Source organism: Cibotium barometz, chromosome 40, assembly GCF_041138505.1.
Source record: "Cibotium barometz isolate CiBa-2024 chromosome 40, ASM4113850v1, whole genome shotgun sequence".
Classification (NCBI taxonomy): domain Eukaryota; kingdom Viridiplantae; phylum Streptophyta; class Polypodiopsida; order Cyatheales; family Cibotiaceae; genus Cibotium; species Cibotium barometz.
The window spans coordinates 21,849,142-21,868,334 of record NC_141085.1 but is presented as its reverse complement, the minus strand read 5'-3'; the positions used below and the strand labels follow the sequence as shown (position 1 = coordinate 21,868,334).

General features: G+C 45.0%; 1 protein-coding gene across 2 annotated transcripts in view; it reads right to left on the bottom strand.

The window, feature by feature from the left end:
• LOC147615315 (GTP-binding protein-like protein) overlaps positions 1-19,193 on the bottom strand; it is a 79,487-nt gene that overhangs the window by 16,332 nt on the left and 43,962 nt on the right. Inside the window, exons 6-7 of one of the 2 annotated variants that reach the window (XM_086779394.1) lie at positions 19,054-19,163; positions 18,659-18,958 (exon numbers count right to left, since the gene is read on the bottom strand). In XM_086779394.1, the coding sequence (XP_086635520.1) occupies positions 18,659-18,958; positions 19,054-19,163 (410 nt within the window). The remainder of the gene's footprint in view (positions 1-18,658; positions 18,959-19,053; positions 19,164-19,193) is intronic. The other variant, XM_086779395.1, reaches the window with a different exon arrangement.

The window sequence follows — 19,193 nt, the reverse complement described above, 5'->3', positions numbered from 1 at the left end:
CCGAAACTCCGTTTCCCCGTTTCTTCCCGAAGGCCGAAACTCCGAAACTCAGTTTCCCGCCGTGCTCCGCACCCCCGTTTCCGAAACTCGTGGAAACTATGTCTCCTACTCACTCCCAATGACTGAAATTCAGCAAAACAGCTCTCATTTTTGCTGTAATTTTTGGTCTTTTTGCTGAAAACTCTATTTTTCCACCATTTCTCTCCATTTCCAAGCTCTCCATAGCCATACCCAACTTGCTAGGGTGTTTTCCAAGCTTCCAAGAGTGTTTCCAAGTGCTAATCACTCTCCTACTCATTCCCAATGACTGAAATTCAGCAAAACAGCTCTCATTTTTGCTGTAATTTATGGTTTTTTTGCTGAAAACCCTAATTTCAGCCTTGCTTTCTCAAATTGAACCATAGGGGAAGCTTTCCCAGGGTTCCCTTCATCCTCTTGAAGACTTTTGTCGTGAAGGATTGCGGCAAATCGAAGATATCAACACTTCTAAAGATTCCAACGCGAAGGCTTCCGCTTGCAACAACTTCTATGAAGACTGGTAAGCTAATTGGACAATGTGTTGTCATTACTTATTCAGTAGAAGGGCAGGACTCCTTGTTTAGCCTCCCTGTGTAGTATTTCTCTTGTCCTATGTGCTCTTGAAGATGTTGCTACCTTGCTTGGTAGAACATAGAGCCAATGGTAGACGGGCCAGGCATCAAGGCAGCTCCTTGGTGATCTACATCAACATACCATTGTTTTCTAAATGCTGAATTTCATATGCATTGGCATGGAGGATTTGGCAATGGACCGTGAAGCTATGTATTGAATTTCTCCAATAGTAATACAATTTACTCAAGGGAGGGGTCGGCCGTTCCGGCTCTTTGTGTGTCTCTTGTCAATTTCTTGTATTTGAGCAAGTGTCCTTCAAATCTTAGTGTATTTAAGTGTATTGATTAGCATTGTGTTCAACCAAGTCACATTGGTATCAGAGCATACGGTTCTCTTTCACTTCTATTGTGAGAGACGATCACCGTGAACACTAGCTATCTCTACACTTAGAACATTATAGACAGCCATACAATGAATATTGGAGATGCTAATACAAGAGGCAGGGACAATGAAATGCATGCCTCCAATGCTTTACAAGATGAGCAAACTCATGTGGTGCACAATAGGGAACATGAATATGTGGGACAGCCGTCCCGTGGCAAAGAGAAATGCAAGAAGAAGAGTCCATAGTCTTGAGGGCTGAACTTACCCGTATGCAGGCTCTTCTCCATGCACAACAAGAAGAATTGAATCTCTATCGCCACGAGGATCCATTGGTACATGATCGTTTGAAGGCCAAGAAAGTTGAATCTTATATGGATTATGCAATGGCAATGATTGCTCAAGAGTTGCACATGCAACCGAGGGATGCAGCACGTGCATACTTGGCTCGTACCGAGGATGCCTATGCAGAAAAGGCAACCATCCCACATGTCTTGGAATCCCCACTGGTGCCCGAACAAGAACTTATGTCTAAGAGGATAAATCTCCATGCTATGGGAGAGGAACAATCAGTGACTTCACGCCATGCAGGAATACCTCATGTAGCCCATGAAGGATACAATGTTTATGGCAGTGGTCAAAATGTATGTCAAATGCCATTGCCGGCTGAAAATGTGCATGCACAACACATGCAACATGGGCTGCAATTTTCTGTTGGTGCAGGTATTCCGCGTATCTCTCATGCCACTCATGCCTTCGAGTGTGCTCGTGAGGGAGAAGTTATGGCTGAAAATGTATCAATGCATGTTGAGGGGCGATCCATGCCTCATGCTTACAGGGCACATGTATCTATGCCTTATGCATCACCTTTTGGTCCAAAAATGATGCCAGTCACAGGGACTGTCCCAATGGACAAACATGGGGGAAAACATGTTGAGATGCACACACATGCATCAAAGTCTCGTGACTTCAAAGCCGGAGACAAATCTGTGAAGTTTGACACATATCATGGGGAATATGATACATCAAAGGCACTTGCTTTTATTGCCCAGTTTGATATTGCTTTCAGTGATGAGGATTTCACTCACAAATCCATGATCCAGCATGTAAGCATGTTCATGAAAGGCACTGCTGCCCATTGGTGGCTCACGGAGAAGCTCTCACCGAATCCTGTTAGATCATGGGAAGAGTTCAAGGAGAGGTTCTATGCTCAATTCTTGCCTCCCAATGCATTGAATGAGATAACAATGAAGTGGGATAGGGTAAAGCAAAATGAGGGGGAATCGGTAAATGCATATGTACAAAAGTTTTGGAAAGTGCTCTTGGAGGTGTCTCCATTTATGCATGTCACCGAGGCGGAAAGGAAGAGAAGGTTTCAATCGGGATTGCTACCCGTGTACAAAGCGGGATTACAAATGTATCCTGGTCATACCTTACACCAATTAATCGCAGCCGCCATCGCCACCGAGCAATTGGAACTCAAATTGAGTCGATCCAATAAGGCTAAACCCTCATTTCAAGGCAAAGAGAGGGCTGTCCAAAACCTGCAAAATGATGGACAGCCACCTAAAAGGGACCAAAACCAAGCCAAATCAGGTCCAAAAGTTGAAAATAAGTTTGCTAAAAAGCGCCCTTATAAGCAGGCAAACTTTGGTCTTAGTGCTGAGAAGAAGGAGCAATATATGCGTGAAGGCAAATGCTTTACTTGTGGCAGCACTGAGCACATGGTAAGAGCATGCCCAAATAAGAAGACCAAAGCTGAAAATGCTGATGTACCGAAACCTAATGTGCATATGATTCCGGATGTGCAGGGCAACACTTCACATGATAGCAAAGATAGGGTTGTATGCAAAGCTTGGGGACAACTCAAAGATCAGCCCGCTTTGTTCATGTTTGATGATTGTGCATCTGAAAAATTTCATATCCACTCAGATGGCAGCTGCTTTGGATATTGAAGTGGAGGACATGGTCCTCAAATTGAAGCAGGGGCTGCCTTTGTTGGTAGAGAAGTGCAGGTCATGCCTATTTTTGGTAAGTTGCGCATACACGTTCAAGGCTATGTGGATCATGAGGATTTTCTTGTGGCGCCTTTGAATGGCTGTGATGTATTGCTTGTAAAGCCTTGGCATACACGTATTGATCCGTGCAAGGCTTACAAGACTAACAGGATCACCTTCATGCATAAAGGCCGAGAACATGTAATTGATACTGGTGAAGAGGGTGATACCATTCCCCTTGTATCTCATGTACAAATTAAGAAAGTAATGAAAAAGAGTATTTTTACGTACTTGATTTTTGTATGAGATCCTGTTGAGCAAAATAATGTACATGTAAACACTCTTAGTAATGATAGGTTGAAATTTTTGCAAGAGCACAATGATTGTTTTGCGGATGAGTTACCAAATGAGTTACCACCTGACGACCGGAAGATCATCGCATTGATCTTGTGCCGGGTAGCTCACCACCTAATAGGCCAGCCTATCGTGTAAGTGCATCCCAAAAAGAGGAGATCATGAAGCAAGTAAATGAGCTTCTTGACAAGGGTTTGGTTCAGCCAAGCTCTTCCCCATATTGTTCAACCCGTTCTCTTAGTTCAAAAGAAGGATGGATCCTTTCGTATGTGTGTGGATTATAGAGCTTTGAATAAGCTTACCATCAAGAATCGGTTTTCGATTCCACGCATAGACGACATCCTTGACAAGTTAGATGGATCAGCATGCTTTAGCCGAATTGATCTCAAGAGTGGATATCATCAAGTGCGTGTAGTGCCTGGGGATGTACACAAAACTGCTTTCAGGACAGCATTTGGACTTTATGAGTATCTTGTTATGCCTTTTGGTCTTACAAATGCCCCGGCTACATTCAATAGAATGATGGATCGCATATTCCATGGGTACAGGAAATTTACAGGTGTCTTCTTTGATGACATCCTAGTCTTCTCGAAGACCGAAGAAGAGCATAAAGCTCATTTGGCTATTGTATTTGAAGAGCTCCATAAGCATAAACTCTTCATAAATGCAAAGAAGAGTGAGTTCTTCTTGTCAGAGATACATTATCTTGGGCATATTGTGTCCAAAGATGGAGTGCAGATGGATCCTGCAAAGATTGATGCAATTCGGAATTGGCCCGAATTGAGTTCGGTGCATGAGATCCGTAGTTTTCTTGGATTATGCTCTTACTACCGCAGGTTCATTCGGCACTTTGCATGGATTGCTTCTCCTTTGCATGATTTAACAAAGAAGAAGGCCGTGTTCAAATGGACTAATGTAGAGAGAGATGCATTCCTCAAATTGAAAGATGCAACTACTCATGGTCCAGTGTTGATCGTTCCGGATTTGCAAAAGCCTTTTTGTGTGGAATGTGATGCATCTGGAAATTGCATAGGGGTTGTCCTTAATCAAGAGGGACATGCTGTGGCTTATGAGAGTCGTAGATTGCATGATGCAGAGCTATCTCTTGGTATTTATGAGAAAGAGCTCTTGGCTGTAATTCATGCACTTACTATATGGAAACATTACCTTCTTGGGGCTGATTTCACTGTGAAGACAGATCACCAGAGTTTGAGGTATTTTCTTACTCAAACTAAGTTATCAGAGAAGCATATGAGGATGGCCAATTTCCTCTCTATGTTTCATTTTCAGATCTTGCACAACACGCCGGAAAAGAAGAATGTAGTGGCCGATGCATTGTCACGAAAGCCGTATGTAGCAGCTATCTCGGTTGCCTCTCATGGGGACTTGTCTACCATGCGTGATTTGTATCATACGGATGCTGATTTTGCCACTATTTGGGCTGATTTGATGGCTGGTCATGCACATGCCTCATATGTAATCAAAGAGGGTTATCTCATGAAAGATAATTGCCTATGTGTGGTGTCTGACATGAGGCAAAAGGTTTTGGATGAGTGCCATGCTCCTCCATATGCTGGTTATAGAGGCATAATGCCTACTACGCACATGATTGAGCGGTATTTCTTTTGGCCAGGTATGTGGAAGGACATAGAGGCACATGTACATGCATGTATCACCTATCAAAAGGTCAAATTTGATAGGCAAAAGGCACTAGGTTTGCTTCAGCCATTGCCTATTCCCACGCAGCCATGGGAAAGTATTACAATGGATTTCATTACTTGCCACGTACCCAACAGGGTAATGATGCAATTTGGACAATTGTGGACAGGTTTAGCAAGCAAGCTCATTTCTTGCCGGTCAAAAAGACCATCAAAGCTGAGCATATGGTTAAAATATATCTTGCACAAGTGTTCAAACATCATGGAATGCCGAAGTCCATTGTGGGGGATAGAGATCCCAGGACTACAAGTCTCTTTTCGCGGGCCTTATTTGATAATATGGGTACCAAATTGGACTTCTCATCAGCTTATCACCCTCAAACAGATAGGCAAAGTGAGGCTGCAAATTCAGCCATGTTGGATCTCTTGAAATGTTATATCGCGGATCAGAAGTCTTCTTGGGAGAAGTACTTACCGCTTGTGGAATTTGCATACAACAACAAAGTACATGCATCTACGAGAAAGACCCCGTTTGAGATTGTTTATGGTAAGGTGGTTTTGCCGCCCATCCTTCGCACAAAGGATGAGATATTTGCAACTGATGAGTATGTAAGAGACTTGGATATTGCTTTTGCTCAGGTGCGGACAGCCATTGCAAGGTCACAAGACAAGCATAAAAAGGCTGCCGACAAGCATAGAAGGCAATTGGATGTTAAAGAGAATGATTGGGTATTGCTGAAATTTGAGAAAGCAAGACTTGCAAAGAGGCCTGGCAAAGAGGGTGCATATCCTAAGCTTGCAACCAGGTACTATGGGCCTTTTCGAGTGATCGAGAAGATCAATGAAGTGGCTTTCAGATTGGCATTACCTAGTCATTGGCACATACACAATGCTTTTCATGTGAGTCTCCTTCGCAAGTATGTAGGGCCGGAGCCCAGTGAAATGGTCATTGAGGATCCACCAGAAGTGGATGAGCTTGAGGAGATCTTGCAGCCAGAGCAGATTGTGTATCACAAGGAACGCAAGCTTGCTGTAGGCAAAGTTGTGAGGCGTTACCTTGTGAAGTTTAAGAACTATCTTCCCATTGATGCTAAATGGGTAGATGAAGAGTTCTTCAAAGATTGCCCGCATGTGCTTCAGACATATTTGGATGCATTTCAGTTGCGGACAACTGTTTAGAAGCCGGGGGAATGTCACCATTTGGCCACCCGAATGGTTCACTCTTGCTTTCACACTATGTACATATTGGATTGGTGTCCATGGCTTATGGAATGTGCCTATGCATGTGATTGACACGTGTCATGCTGTATAGTTGGATATGATATTCTGTTGGGACTTGACGTTATCATGCCCGGAATATTTGGAGGACTTGGCTTTCCGCTGGGACTTGTGCCTTTGTGTACATGCCCGGAAACGCCTGGAGGATTGGCTTTCCACTGGGTCTGGTATCGCATATACTTGCCTGGAAACGCCTGGTCTTATATGGTTTCATGAACGGAAATTGTTCATGCCAATGCTGCATTGCATAGCATCTTTATGTGCTTGCCTGCAAATGAAATTGCATGCTGTTTTCATGCCTGCATGACCTATGTGTAGTTTCGGGCTAGGAGACGCCCGCCCGTGAACCGTGCGTGTGAAACTGTCTGCTGACATGGTTGTGTGGCATGTGAACAAGTGATAAGTATTACCCAATCTAGGCTCAAATAGCCCTTAGAACTTAGCTAATATTTATAAGTGAGTGCGTTCCCACTTCATTAAAGTTTGGGAGCCCAAAAGTCACTTATAAATTATGACCGCTGTAACTTGGTTGAACACAATGCTAATCAATACACTTAAATACACTAAGATTTGAAGGACACTTGCTCAAATACAAGAAGTAAATTGCTGAATTGACAAGAGGCACACAATGAGCCGGAACGGCCGACCTCTCCCTTGAGTAAATTGTATTACTATTGGAGAAATTCAATACATAGCTTCACGGGCATCCATTGCCAAATCCTCCATGCCAATGCATATGAAATTCAGCATTTAGAAAACAATGGTATGTCGATGTAGATCACCAAGGAGCTGCCTTGATGCCCGGCCCGACTTCAGTGCCCATATTCTCTACCATTGACTCTATGTTCTACCAAGCAAGGTAGCAACATCTTCAAGAGCACATAGGACAAGAGAAATACTACACAGGGCGGCTAAACAAGGAGTCCTGCCCTTCTACTGAGTAAGTAATGACAATACATTGTCCAATTACCTTACCAGTCTTCATAGAAGTTGTTGCAAGCGGAAGCCTTCGCGTTGGAAGCTTTAGAAGTGTTGATATCTTCGATTTGCCGCAATCCTTCGCGACAAAAGTCTTCAAGAGGATGAAGGGAACCTTGGGAAAGCTTCCCCTATGGTTCAACTTGAGAAAGGAAGGCTGAAATTAGGGTTTTCAGCAAAAAGACCAAAAATTACAGCAAAAATGAGAGCTGTTTTGCTGAATTTCAGTCATTGGGAGTGAGTAGGAGAGTGATTAGCACTTGGAAACACTCTTGGAAGCTTGGAAAACACCCTAGCAAGTTGGGTATGGCTATGGAGAGCTTGGAAATGGAGAGAAATGGTGGAAAAACAGAGTTTTCAGCCTCCAAAAATCCTCATGAAGAGAAAACACGAATTTCTCTTAATAAGTAAGTGAATTGGGGTCCAATCAGGTGAAGGGACATGGGGAGATGCCCATTTATGAGTAAAAAGGGAGGATCAGGTCCTGGACATTGAGTCTTGTCCGCCTCGGGACTTCAGTGAGTGTGAACTTGGAAGCGGTCATAATTTATAAGTGACTTTTGGGCGCCCAAACTTTAATGAAGTGGGAACGCACTCACTTATAAATATTGGCTAAGTCCTAAGGGCTATTTGAGCCTAGATTGGGTAATACTTACCACCTGTTCACATGCCACACAACCATGTCAGCAGACAGTTTCACACGCACGGTTCACGGGCGGGCGTCCCCTAGCCCGAAACTACACATAGGTCATGCAGGCATGAAAACAGCATGCAATTTCATTTGCAGGCAAGCACATAAAGATGCTATGCAATGCAGCATTGGCATGAGCAATTTCCGTTCATGAAACCATATAAGACCAGGCGTTTCCAGGCAAGTATACGCAATACCAGACCCAGTGGAAAGCCAATCCTCTAGGCGTTTCCGGGCATGTACACAAAGGCACAAGTCCCAGCGGAAAGCCAAGTCCTCCAGGCGTTTCCGGGCATGTACACAAACGCACAAGTCCCAGCGGAAAGCCAAGTCCTCCAGATATTCCGGGCATGACAACATCAAGTCCCAGCGGAATATCATATCCAACTATACAGCATGACACGTGTCAATCACCTGCATAGGCATATTCCATAAGCCATGGACACCAATCCAATATGTACATAGTGTGAAAGCAAGAGTGAACCATTTGGGTGGCCAAATGGTGACAACCGCTTCCAAGTTCACACTCACTGAAGTCCCGAGGCAGACAAGACTCAATGTCCAGGACCTAATCCTCCCTTTTTACTCATAAATGGGCATCTCCCCATGTCCCCTCACCTGATTGGACCCCAATTCACTTACTTATTAAGAGAAAATTCGTGTTTTCTCTTCATGAGGATTTTTGGAGGCTGAAAACTCTGTTTTTCCACCATTTCTCTCCATTTCCAAGCTCTCCATAGCCATACCCAACTTGCTAGGGTGTTTTCCAAGCTTCCAAGAGTGTTTCCAAGAGCGAATCACTCTCCTACTCACTCCCAATGACTGAAATTCAGCAAAACAGCTCTCATTTTTGCTGTAATTTCTGGTCTTTTTGCTGAAAACTCTGTTTTTCCACCATTTCTCTCCATTTCCAAGCTCTCCATAGCCATACCCAACTTGCTAGGGTGTTTTCCAAGCTTCCAAGAGTCTTTCCAAGTGCTAATCACTCTCCTACTCATTCCCAATGACTGAAATTCAGCAAAAGAGCTCTCATTTTTGCTGTAATTTCTGGTCTTTTTGCTGAAAACACTAATTTCAGCCTTGCTTTCTCAAATTGAACCATAGGGGAAGCTTTCCCCGGGTTCCCTTCATCCTCTTGAAGACTTTTGTCGCGAAGGATTGCGACAAATCGAAGATATCAACACTTCTAAAGATTCCAACGCGAAGGCTTCCGCTTGCAACAACTTCTATGAAGACTGGTAAGCTAATTGGACAATGTGTTGTCATTACTTATTCAGTAGAAGAGCAGGACTCCTTGTTTAGCCCCCTTGTGTAGTATTTCTCTTGTCCTATGTGGTCTTGAAGATGTTGCTACCTTGCTTGGTAGAACATAGAGCCAATGGTAGAGAATATGGGCACTGAAGTCGGGCCGGGCATCAAGGCAGCTCCTTGGTGATCTACATCAACATACCATTGTTTTCTAAATGCTGAATTTCATATGCATTGGCATGGAGGATTTGGCAATGGACCGTGAAGCTATGTATTGAATTTCTCCAATAGTAATACAATTTACTCAAGGGAGGGGTCGGCCGTTCCGGCTCATTGTGTGTCTCTTGTCAATTCAGCAATTTACTTCTTGTATTTGAGCAAGTGTCCTTCAAATCTTAGTGTATTTAAGTGTATTGATTAGCATTGTGTTCAACCAAGTTACAGTGACTTAGCAGATTCACCTTAGGTATTGCAACTTTATCTTGCTACCTTTGAGTTGGAGCCACCTCTTGCGACGGCTCATTCAGGTTCAGCAGAGCATAGGTCTAGAGTATTGCCTGATGCTCAAGAGGGGGGTAGCACCTCCGCTCCCTTGATACAAACAGGCTCAGTTTTTCATCTCGGAGTCGCTTGGTGACATCTTTGTATTCACCCGAAGGTCCTAATAGCTGACAGTACATCTGCTTATGGGACTTCTATGATATTGTGTACTAGTCACATGAAATGGTAAAGTTGGGTATGGTTCCCAGTCGGCCGCACCATGAACTATAACTACAACTATGGATAACTCTATCTACATCTATGGGTAACAGAGATGGTTTTTGCCTTTGGAATGGCATGGTTTGGTTTAGCTCAAAGTCTGCAACAACCTGAGTTAACACTTCGAGACTCTATGGAGGGCATAAGTCTTGTGAGCACTCCTATAGTTGGTTTGGTTCATGGATATATGGATTGAACTCTATTTGTGCATGTATTTATATACTTTTTGAGGTATTATGGTATTCTGGTACCATTGGATCTTGGTACCCATTGAGAATACATAGGTAAACCTCTGGATGTGTCACGATCAGATGCATGTATGTTGGTATGATACACCAAGTACTTTACTATGTTCATGGTGTATCACTGAGTGTAGCTTCTGCACGATGGTCATGTGAAGAGTGGGTAAAGCATCAAGAGGGACATATGTGGGAAGTACTTAGTGGATGTCTTGTTTGGATGCATTGAGTGCTTTCATATGCTCATGTTGTACCTTCAGTCGTGGGTCCTGTGCAGGGATACTCATGGGTGTAAGGCTTGCGAGCAAGCCTAAGACTGTTATTTTGGAGTGGGTAGAGCATCTTGAGGAGCATATTGTTTGCGAATGCATATATGTGTCATGCATATGTTTGTCATATGTAGAATGATGCATGGTTTTGTTTTTGGCTACCATAGGTTACGTGTTTCCACTTGGTTTTAGACTTTTCCCGCAGGTTCTGAAGGAACAAGCAAGAGTTGTTTGTCACTTTGATGTGACGGTATGGCCTTATTGTTCAGGATGATTGTTTCATCACCCAGATGCACTGGAGGGGCATTGCTTTGGTCATATGGGGAATTTTTTTTCATTGGATACTTACTGTGTTATTGAGTGCAATCAAGGACGCTTGCTATTTTTCAAGAGGGAGTATGTCACGACCCTGTGTTTTTCCCTCTGGACAACAAGCAAGTGGGCACGGGCACGGGATGGACAGTGTGAACAAGCGTCAGTTGGATCTGAAAAAGGAAACTCATGTATGTGGCCAGCCCAAGAGGGGGTATGTTACGACCCTGTGTTTTTCCCTCTGGACAACAAGCAAGTGGGCACGGGCACGGGATGGACAGTGTGAACAGGCGTCAGTTGGATCTGAAAAAGGAAACTCATTTAAGGTTTTTTTTATTTTAAAAAAACCTTTTAAGACTTTAAAAAAAATATTATTATTTTGAAGGCATGCGTTTTTGCTATGTTGCTTTTGGCGTTTTTTGAAAAGCAAATCGCCTCTTTATAAAGGTGAAGGGTGGCGCATGGCGTATGGTATTTCTTGAGCAATCGCACTGGCACGTGGAATATTCAGGCACATCACCTTGGATGCAGGTCGCCGTGTGGAGTTAGAGCTGCTGCGCGAACTTGTGGTACAAGTGGGTGCTGCTGCGCGTATGTGTGGTACAGGCGACTGTACGTGAGGGAGTTCAGGTGGCTGTGCTACCAGGCAGCTGCACGTGTGGAAGACCAGGCTGCGCAGCAGCACCCGGCTGGCTGAAGCCCATGGGCGCAGCAGCGCCCCTTTTGCTGGCTGTAGCCCATACACGCAGCAGCGCCTGGTCACCCGTACGCAGCAGCACATGGGCTACAGCCAGGCGGGAGGCTCTTTTTTAGCATGGGCGTCAGGCTGCGCGTAAGGGTGACCAGGCGGGCAGCAACGGGCAGCCAGGCAGGGCAACCAGTCGGGCAGATTGCAGGCGAACAGGGGGGAGGCGCTGAGGCTGCCAACCACTGTATAACCTCTCTTTCATCATAAGGGCCGGGTGTGTATTCTCTTCTGCGTGCCATGGAAGTATGAGAGACTCTGAAACAACAGAACAAGCTACGGATGGTGTTATTTCTCTTCGTGTCGAACTTATATGTGCTCACGGATTCGCTTACAGGTTCTCTATTTTTCTCTCACCTGGTGCTATGGAAAACAACCTTGGTTTTTGGCACCATGATTGGATGGTGCATATGTGGTTTATCTGTCATGGAAACAAGACATTGGTTTTCGAGAAGAAATAGGACTTTGGTTTCGAGGAAACAGGCCTATGGTTTATGGGATACAGGTCTTTGGATTATCGGATTCAGGTCTTTGGTTTCATGTGGAAAGCATGTCTTTGGATTCGTGTGAACAGGTTGTAGACTTCTCAAGGTTACATGCAAGCTGTGACTATAGGGAAGGACATATGGTTTGGTACAGCCCTACTCCTGTTTGGGAAAGGGTTTGAGGGATCCATGTTAGCGATGGAAAAGACCTTTTCAAGCGGGGAGGTGTCATACGGGTGTGCCTTCTCTTGGAATGCTTTGCTGTAATAGCGAGAGTTCTTATTTGGAAACCCTGGGTGAAAGCTTCGAGGGATCCTATTGGTAGAGGATTGGACAAGTTGTACTTTGTACTCAAATTTGATCAAATAAAGAAATACCGCAAGGGGCGCCACTACATTTTGGGGCCAATCGGTGTCCTTGTACTATTTGCACGAGCACTCTAGCTCCCCCTGTTTGTTTCTTTTTCCAGGTCCCCATGGGTGATGAAGTGTTTTGTGTGCGAGTGTCTACTTCACAGCCCGTCAGATTTCTGAAGGCCGGTTTCACCCAACTCCATCCAAGCCAAAGGCCAGAGGTGGGTAAGCACATTAGTGATACACAGGTCATGCAGATGATGCGAGAGCTCTATCTGAATCGTGGTGGACGCTAACTCCGTGCTCCAATCCGTTCCCTGTGCTGCACTCAGGGGGGGAGGAGACGATCATCGCGGCACTCTCTGGGGTGGACGGTCTAGAGTGATGAAGTACCACACACATGCGAATGGGAGCCACCGTCTCCTCAAACATGCCAATGCCTTCGACAAGGAGACACCGGACGAAACTGTGATCAACTGGCTACCCCAGCACCGTAGGGGGGGGCCGCCTCGCGACTCGGGAGGGAGAGCCCGCACCGGAGAGCAGCGATGGTCATCGCTACCAACTCCGAATAATGATGAATCAAACAGCGGACCGAGCTAGCTGGTTGTCTCTACTCCGAGTCTTGCGCAATCAGGGGGCAATGGGAGTGCTCTAGAGATGCAGAGAGGGGAGGGAGGGGGGTTCGGTGCAGCCGGAGCCGAGGGAGCTGTAGGGAGAGGGGTCAAAGCAAAGGGTGAAGGAGGGGGGGGAGGGTGAGGGGATGGGCAAAGGCTGGGGGGGGGAGGCTGAGAGTCCGGGCCCACCACGGGCTAGAGGGTTAGTTGGCCCCTCCGGAACCTAAAAGCCTGGTGGGGGATCTCGATGAAGTAACAGTCTCCCAGAGGGGTGGGGGCACGTTCCTCGAGGGTACTTTAGGGGGAAGGGGGGGGGGGGGGGGGGCAATCACCGTCAAGGCGCTGCTGAGGTAAATGCTCGAAACAGTTCTTTGACACAACCATATCCTCCACGATCCTGCCACCTTGGTGCGCCTATCGGCACTACTCTCCTCTGCTCCTGGACATCGGCCGATGGTTCCGCCTCGGGCCGATGGTCTGCCATGCTCCTACGTCGGTCTTGTCGTCCTCAATGCAAGAACCGAAACGACGGTGGGGGAGGATTCCATCACTCTTCTGATAGCACCTCCTATCACCAAGAGGAGAGGAAGGTATTCCTTCTTGAGACCTGGAAAGCAGACTGTCATAGGAAAGCCTGAGACACCAACCAAAGAATCAGACACCGGGTCGAAGCCGTGCTGCCACCTTGCAAAGAAGGCCTAGGCCGTACGCAATGCGACGGGACTTAGTTGCATGACTCTATCCGAAACTACAAGCGAATCGAACTCAACATGATAGTAGCCACGTCCCAAGGGGTGAATGTCAATGATCTTTCCAAACACGCTGAGGAGGCTTGCCTGTAAAACAGATCCCTGATCTGTCCGCACACCGGGTGGCTACCCACAATCTTGCAATCTAGGGTGGAGGCCTCCAAAGAAGCAACAGTCATAGCGAGAGCTAGAGATCTTCTGAAAAGGATAGGCAAGGGACGGCGACCTCGTCGGGGATGAAGAAGCGGTTGCCATAAAGTCCTCCTGTTGGGGGTTCAAGACCAGAAGATGCCAAAACTTGCCAACGGATATAAAATCCTGTGAGTGATAAACACCTGGATGGGAAGATAGGAGAGATGATTAGTAGAATACGCACAGCACAAGGGGAGGCGGGGGGGAACAGCAAAAAGAGGAAGGCGATGGAGGCTATGGAGAGGAGGAGGGCGGAGAAGCGCAAAGGAGTGGGCAGTGCCCGGAGAGGTAGAGAAGGGAGGTGGCGAGGAGGCGGCGGGGGTGGGTGGGTGGCAAAGAGGAAGGCAGAGGGGACTGAGGGCGGCACACGTAAGCGGACTGAGCAGGAGGCGAGGCCAGGAGGTAAGAGGTGCAAGGGAATGAGAAGGCGAAGGGGGAGAGGTCACCCGGGAGGAGCGCACATGGGGAGGGGTAGAGGGCAGCGAGGAGGAGGGACAATTGACACCAAAAAAGGGTGGGGGGGCCAAGGCTGGAAGCTGAAGGCAAAGGCGGGTAGTTGCACGCACGCACATGGGGGGAGCTCTTGCGTAGGGTGCTCCACCCTGTCAAGGTTCATGATGTGGAAGTCCAAAGCCTCTCGGGAGTCCTGAACCTAACCTCAAGCCTAGGCACCGTTCGATCCCACACTTCCACGTCTCTACCCCTGGTAGGATTGACCACATAGTAGCGATCACTTGCCATTGTGGGTAGCCGGAGTGCCCAAGGAGAGATGCTTTATTGCTAGCTACCTCGCAATACTCAACACTCAATATCTCAAGTGTGCAGAATGGATAGTTGTCCATGGTCCCACTAAATGTGCTCACCCACTTGCAAGCCAACCTACAAAAAAAGACTCTACATGATGGCTGGAGGAAAATGTCTTATAACAAATAAACAAAAATAACTCACATGCTCCTAAACCCAAAAGAACTAAAGATACACGAGCTGACAAGGTTAACGCATATACTCTTTCCAATTAGTTTGCCTCTTATTAACATATGCACGAAGCATATCCTCAATGACATGATTGACTCTCTCGCTCTAGCCATCCGTCTATGGATGTTTGGTCGTGATCCAAAAGTGATTGTCAAAGTTACTATCCCGATCACTAACAATACCAACTAGTAGCCCATAAAGTCTAAATAAACACTCCACAAATAGATGAGCTAATTCGAGAGTTTTCTTATCTTTTTTCGTTGGAATAAAATGAATCATTTTCGTTAATCAATCAACTACCACCCACACAGAATCTTGGGTGGTCTGATAATAAAATCCATGGAAATACTTTCCCATCTGCCACTTGGGATTTCCAAAGGATTTAGCAGACCGCCCACCATAAGACGTACTGCCTTCAACACTTTGGACATTTTTGGCACTTCAAAATATAATTTTGGACATCCTACCAAAAATTTTGCCTCTTCGGGAAGCACATAAGTCTTATATATTCCTGAGTATCCGATACTAGGATTATCATGACACTTGTAAAGAAGTTGGCACCTGAAGTTATGATCCCCTAGTATGCATACTCTTCCTTTATAGAGTAGATACCCTATTCCATTAGAGTCTTTCCTCACAACCTTCCTCTTGTGCTTCCTCATTTGCACCCATACTCAATGCAACTTCATTCCTCTTTAAAAAGCCTTTTCTTTTCCGTGCAACTTCAGTAGGATTAGCATCCATCTTCAACGTTTCTTCTATGGGACCCCTCATTTTGATTGCTTTCCAAACCTTAGAGTAGAGAACATCATGCTCACATCTAATAAAACTTAATTCATTTACCATAGACATCCAGCTAAGGGAGTCCGCTACCACATTAAACTTTCATTTCCGATACCTCAGTTACATCATCTCAGCTCAAGGAGCCTTCTTGCCACAAAGGTCTGGCTAATTACAAATCCATTTGATACTTTCATAATCAGCCAAGATTTCAAATTTGACACCATTTATATCATGACGCCACTTCTTTAAAGCATGAATTACAACATAAAGCTACTTCGCATATGTTGAATAATTATGCTCAGAGTGATCTTATTGCTTTCAAAAGCAATTGGTTTTCCTCTTTGTAAAGGAACCACTCCTACATCATTATTATTTGCATCAGTTTCGACCGCAAAACTCTCATTTGGGTCTACTTTTTCAGCACACGAGCTGTAGCTATAAGTAGCTTAAGCCTTTCAAAGCTTTGCTTTTGGGATTCTTCCCAAGTAATGGATTTACCTTCCCCTTTGAGCTGATCCGTAATTGGGAAAGCTACCTTCACAATCTCTTTTATGAATATATGATAGAATCCTCAAAATCCCAAAAATATACATACTTCCTGAACATTTTTTGGGTGTGACCAACTTGAGTAGTACTTCAAACTTCTCTCGATCCCAAAAATATACATACTTCCTGAACATTTTTTGGGTGTGACCAACTTAAGTAGTACTTCAATCTTCTCTTGATCCATGCGGATTCATTCGTGGGACATAATATGTCCTAGATACTTTACTTCTTAAGAAGTAACATATGGACTCCTTAACAAATAGGGAATACTCCCTGAGCAATTGAAACACCATACGAAGATGTTCAATATGCTCCTTCTAAAGGTCAAGATATCCTCTAAAAAGACCACAACATATTCCCCTAAATAGGACCTCAAGACGCTATTCATTAGTCTCATAAATGTGGAGGTGCTTGATTCTTGGGAGGGCATGCTCGAAGGGTCATGCTTATCAAGTGAGTAATTGGTTAATGGGAACCACCTCCATGCATTGTATGTACCATAAATCCCTTGCTTGTATATTAATTAAAGTCAAGCTCCTAGCTTGCCTTAAAATGTGATAAGGCAAGTCAAGTATGAAAACGACTAAAAGCAAACCTATTGGCTCGAGTGTGATGGTCCAATCATTGCCTAGGGTGTAAGGGTCCAATCATTGAGCTAGGATTTTATCATAAGCCAATAAATGTAAAGAAAGAGTTATCCACTTCATTATGAAACAGTGGAAACACATTCTCAAGGGTATTCTAAGCCATAGCTAGCCCAACCACCTCTTTGCCACAACTCTTATTCTTCCACTCTAATTCAACCCTATTTCAACCCTAAACTCGAGATGATTTGAAACCCTAAAATCAAGCCCCTTGCTCAAGCTTCAGCCCTGGACTTGAGTTGATTTGAAACCCTAAACCATGCCCCTCCTTGCTCTACTTAGTTGTCACCATATCTACAAGACCATTTGCACTCGACAACACGCACTAAAGGGACAGTGCTCATACGGGAGGGATTGATTGTGACTCTCGACAAAGCAACAAGTTCTCTCAACAGGGTGCGATCCCCCATTTAGCCCCAAGTGTGAGCCTCCTTTAACTTGCAATTTAATGTTTTGCATTGGTATGCATCGTAGCAAGTAGACCTACAAGCATATCAAATGCTTTTTTTTTTTCTGGGAAAAAGATCCTTCTATTAGTTAACAAAAAACCAGCCTCGAAGAGCTACATACAACCACAAAGGGCTAGATACAAGCTCGCCTCCATGTACGGGGCGGGGATCAGAGAATCAAAGGGTGGAGAAATCACTTCTCCTCCGGCTGGCCGCTCTATGAGGAGAAGGCTATCTCATACAGAGGGAGGGGGAGGGAATAACCACACAGGTGGTCTATAATGCCAAGTGGAATCACCACCTCTATCTGTGAGAAAAGGACCAAGCCGCCAAAGCCTCAAGAAGGCTTCCTGCCACTTCCGCATGCAGTGCTCATGGACATTTCTCTAATTGTGTTGATGATTCATTATCTCATAACTAAAATGCCTTGGAGAGGACAACCCTCCCGCCATCCATAATTCACCCTCATGAGAGGAATGGTGATGGTTCCTCCTATGGTGTCAAAATTATGGGAAGTATGCACAACGGAAGCAATAGTTGATGGCTAGATAGAGCAACATATATGAGAGAGAGCAAGAACACAAGATGTATAGAAAGCTTCTATATTACCTTCTATTTCAACCACTCCAAAGTTGGCTTCACCTTCTCCTTGTGAATGTCTTGATTATGTTACAAAACCTGAGGCCTCTTGCCCTTTATCTACCAAGGGCTAGGGTTGGCCAAGCCTAGATCCCTTGCCCACTTTATTTTGGGTGTGTTCACACCTACATGACCTCTTTCTCTCACCCTTTACCACTTGTACATCATATATTTCAACATATGGGACACTTGGAAAGGGCCTAATGATGAACTATTATTCCCTAAGATGAATTACCATCCCCGCTGCCATGTCCCCATCATCAAGGGCAATGGCACGAAGTTACTAAAAAGAGATTCATGAATAATCACGTGTGTAAGATTTCATCTTTATCGTAATACATACCATGCATCTTCCCTTATGGCCAAATTTGTTTGCCTCACAGTTGTACATGCATCTCCATCCTTGGCAAAAAAACACAGAATGTGCTTTCCAACGTGGCCATCTGTCTTCCCTCTATAAAGTCTCCATAGGGCCTATCTACCCCAAGCTGATGGGAGCTAGTAATGCATGCGAAAAAATGAGCCAAGTTACAGCGCCACACTCCTTGGTAACTTTAGCCTTAGCAAATCGTATTATGGAAGGTCTTTGATAGGTGTACTAGTCCACGTAATCTTTCATACTTCTCATGAGGATATGCAGCAACAACTCTTCACCTATTGAGGGGAGTGTGTAGAGCAGGAACTGAAACAAAAAGATAAATGTATGTAATATGTATGTCAACACACCTTACTGGGCAATAATGTGGAAGCTTGTCCAGGATTTCAAGCTCTTCAAGTGTTATCTGATCTATCTTGTTCACCGCGTAAATGCAAGGCATGTAAATTCTATTGCCTTCAATGACATCAATCAGATCATCCGCAGTTGCGTCATACCGTAGAGATACATCAGCATTATGGATTCGATACTCTCCACAGATGGCCTTGACAGTGTCTAGATCCAGATGTGTCGGAGTGACAGTTGAGGTAAAGTTGATGCCACCCTTATCCTTCCTCCTAAAGGTCAGATTGGGTGGGGTTGCATTCAGCCTGTAAAGCAGCCTCGATCGTGTTAAGTTAGATTTCATAGCTCGATGTCTAAAGAAATACACAGAGATAACCATACAGAAGACCACCCATCCCACCTGATACCAAATCCTTCCAGCTCCTTCTCAATCAAGCGCTTGTGGGTGATGGGTTTAATAGCATCCAACACTATCAATATGCAATTGCAGGTTCTTGCTGTACTGATAACCTGTTCCATTATAAAAGGCAAGACATCAGG